Source organism: Penaeus monodon, chromosome 29, assembly GCF_015228065.2.
Source record: "Penaeus monodon isolate SGIC_2016 chromosome 29, NSTDA_Pmon_1, whole genome shotgun sequence".
Lineage (NCBI taxonomy): Eukaryota > Metazoa > Arthropoda > Malacostraca > Decapoda > Penaeidae > Penaeus > Penaeus monodon.
The window spans coordinates 33,140,698-33,141,073 of record NC_051414.1 but is presented as its reverse complement, the minus strand read 5'-3'; the positions used below and the strand labels follow the sequence as shown (position 1 = coordinate 33,141,073).

At 30.6% G+C, this 376-nt stretch overlaps 1 protein-coding gene across 1 annotated transcript in view; it reads right to left on the bottom strand.

The window, feature by feature from the left end:
* Positions 1 to 143: 143 nt before the first annotated feature.
* Positions 144 to 376, bottom strand: part of LOC119592181 — a 14,195-nt gene continuing 13,962 nt past the window's right edge. Inside the window, exon 11 of the mRNA XM_037941010.1 lies at positions 144 to 327. Coding sequence (XP_037796938.1) covers positions 185 to 327 — 143 coding nt within the window. The 3' untranslated portion in view covers positions 144 to 184. The remainder of the gene's footprint in view (positions 328 to 376) is intronic.

The window sequence follows — 376 nt, the reverse complement described above, 5'->3', positions numbered from 1 at the left end:
GACACGATTATGAAAAAAAAACTGAAATAATTAGTAAGATAAAAAAAAAAAACAATCGCAACAAATAACGAAAAAAACAAAACACATACACGTACTAAATGAAAAAAATAGACAGAGAGAAAAAAAAAAAAGACTCACACCAATATATATATACACCTTAATTTATTCGAAAAGATAACAAATATTACTGAGCAGGTGCAGGAACCTTTTTATAATGTTTTCTAACTGTACAAGCAAGTCTTACAACCCATATGCTCGCTGCAACGGCTGCGATTGACCCAATGAGGTAGTAAGCCCCATTATGTCCTAGGGTGTCAGCTACGAATCCTAGAAAAAAGGGGAATTTTTAAATAATTATAAACATTTTATTTTCATT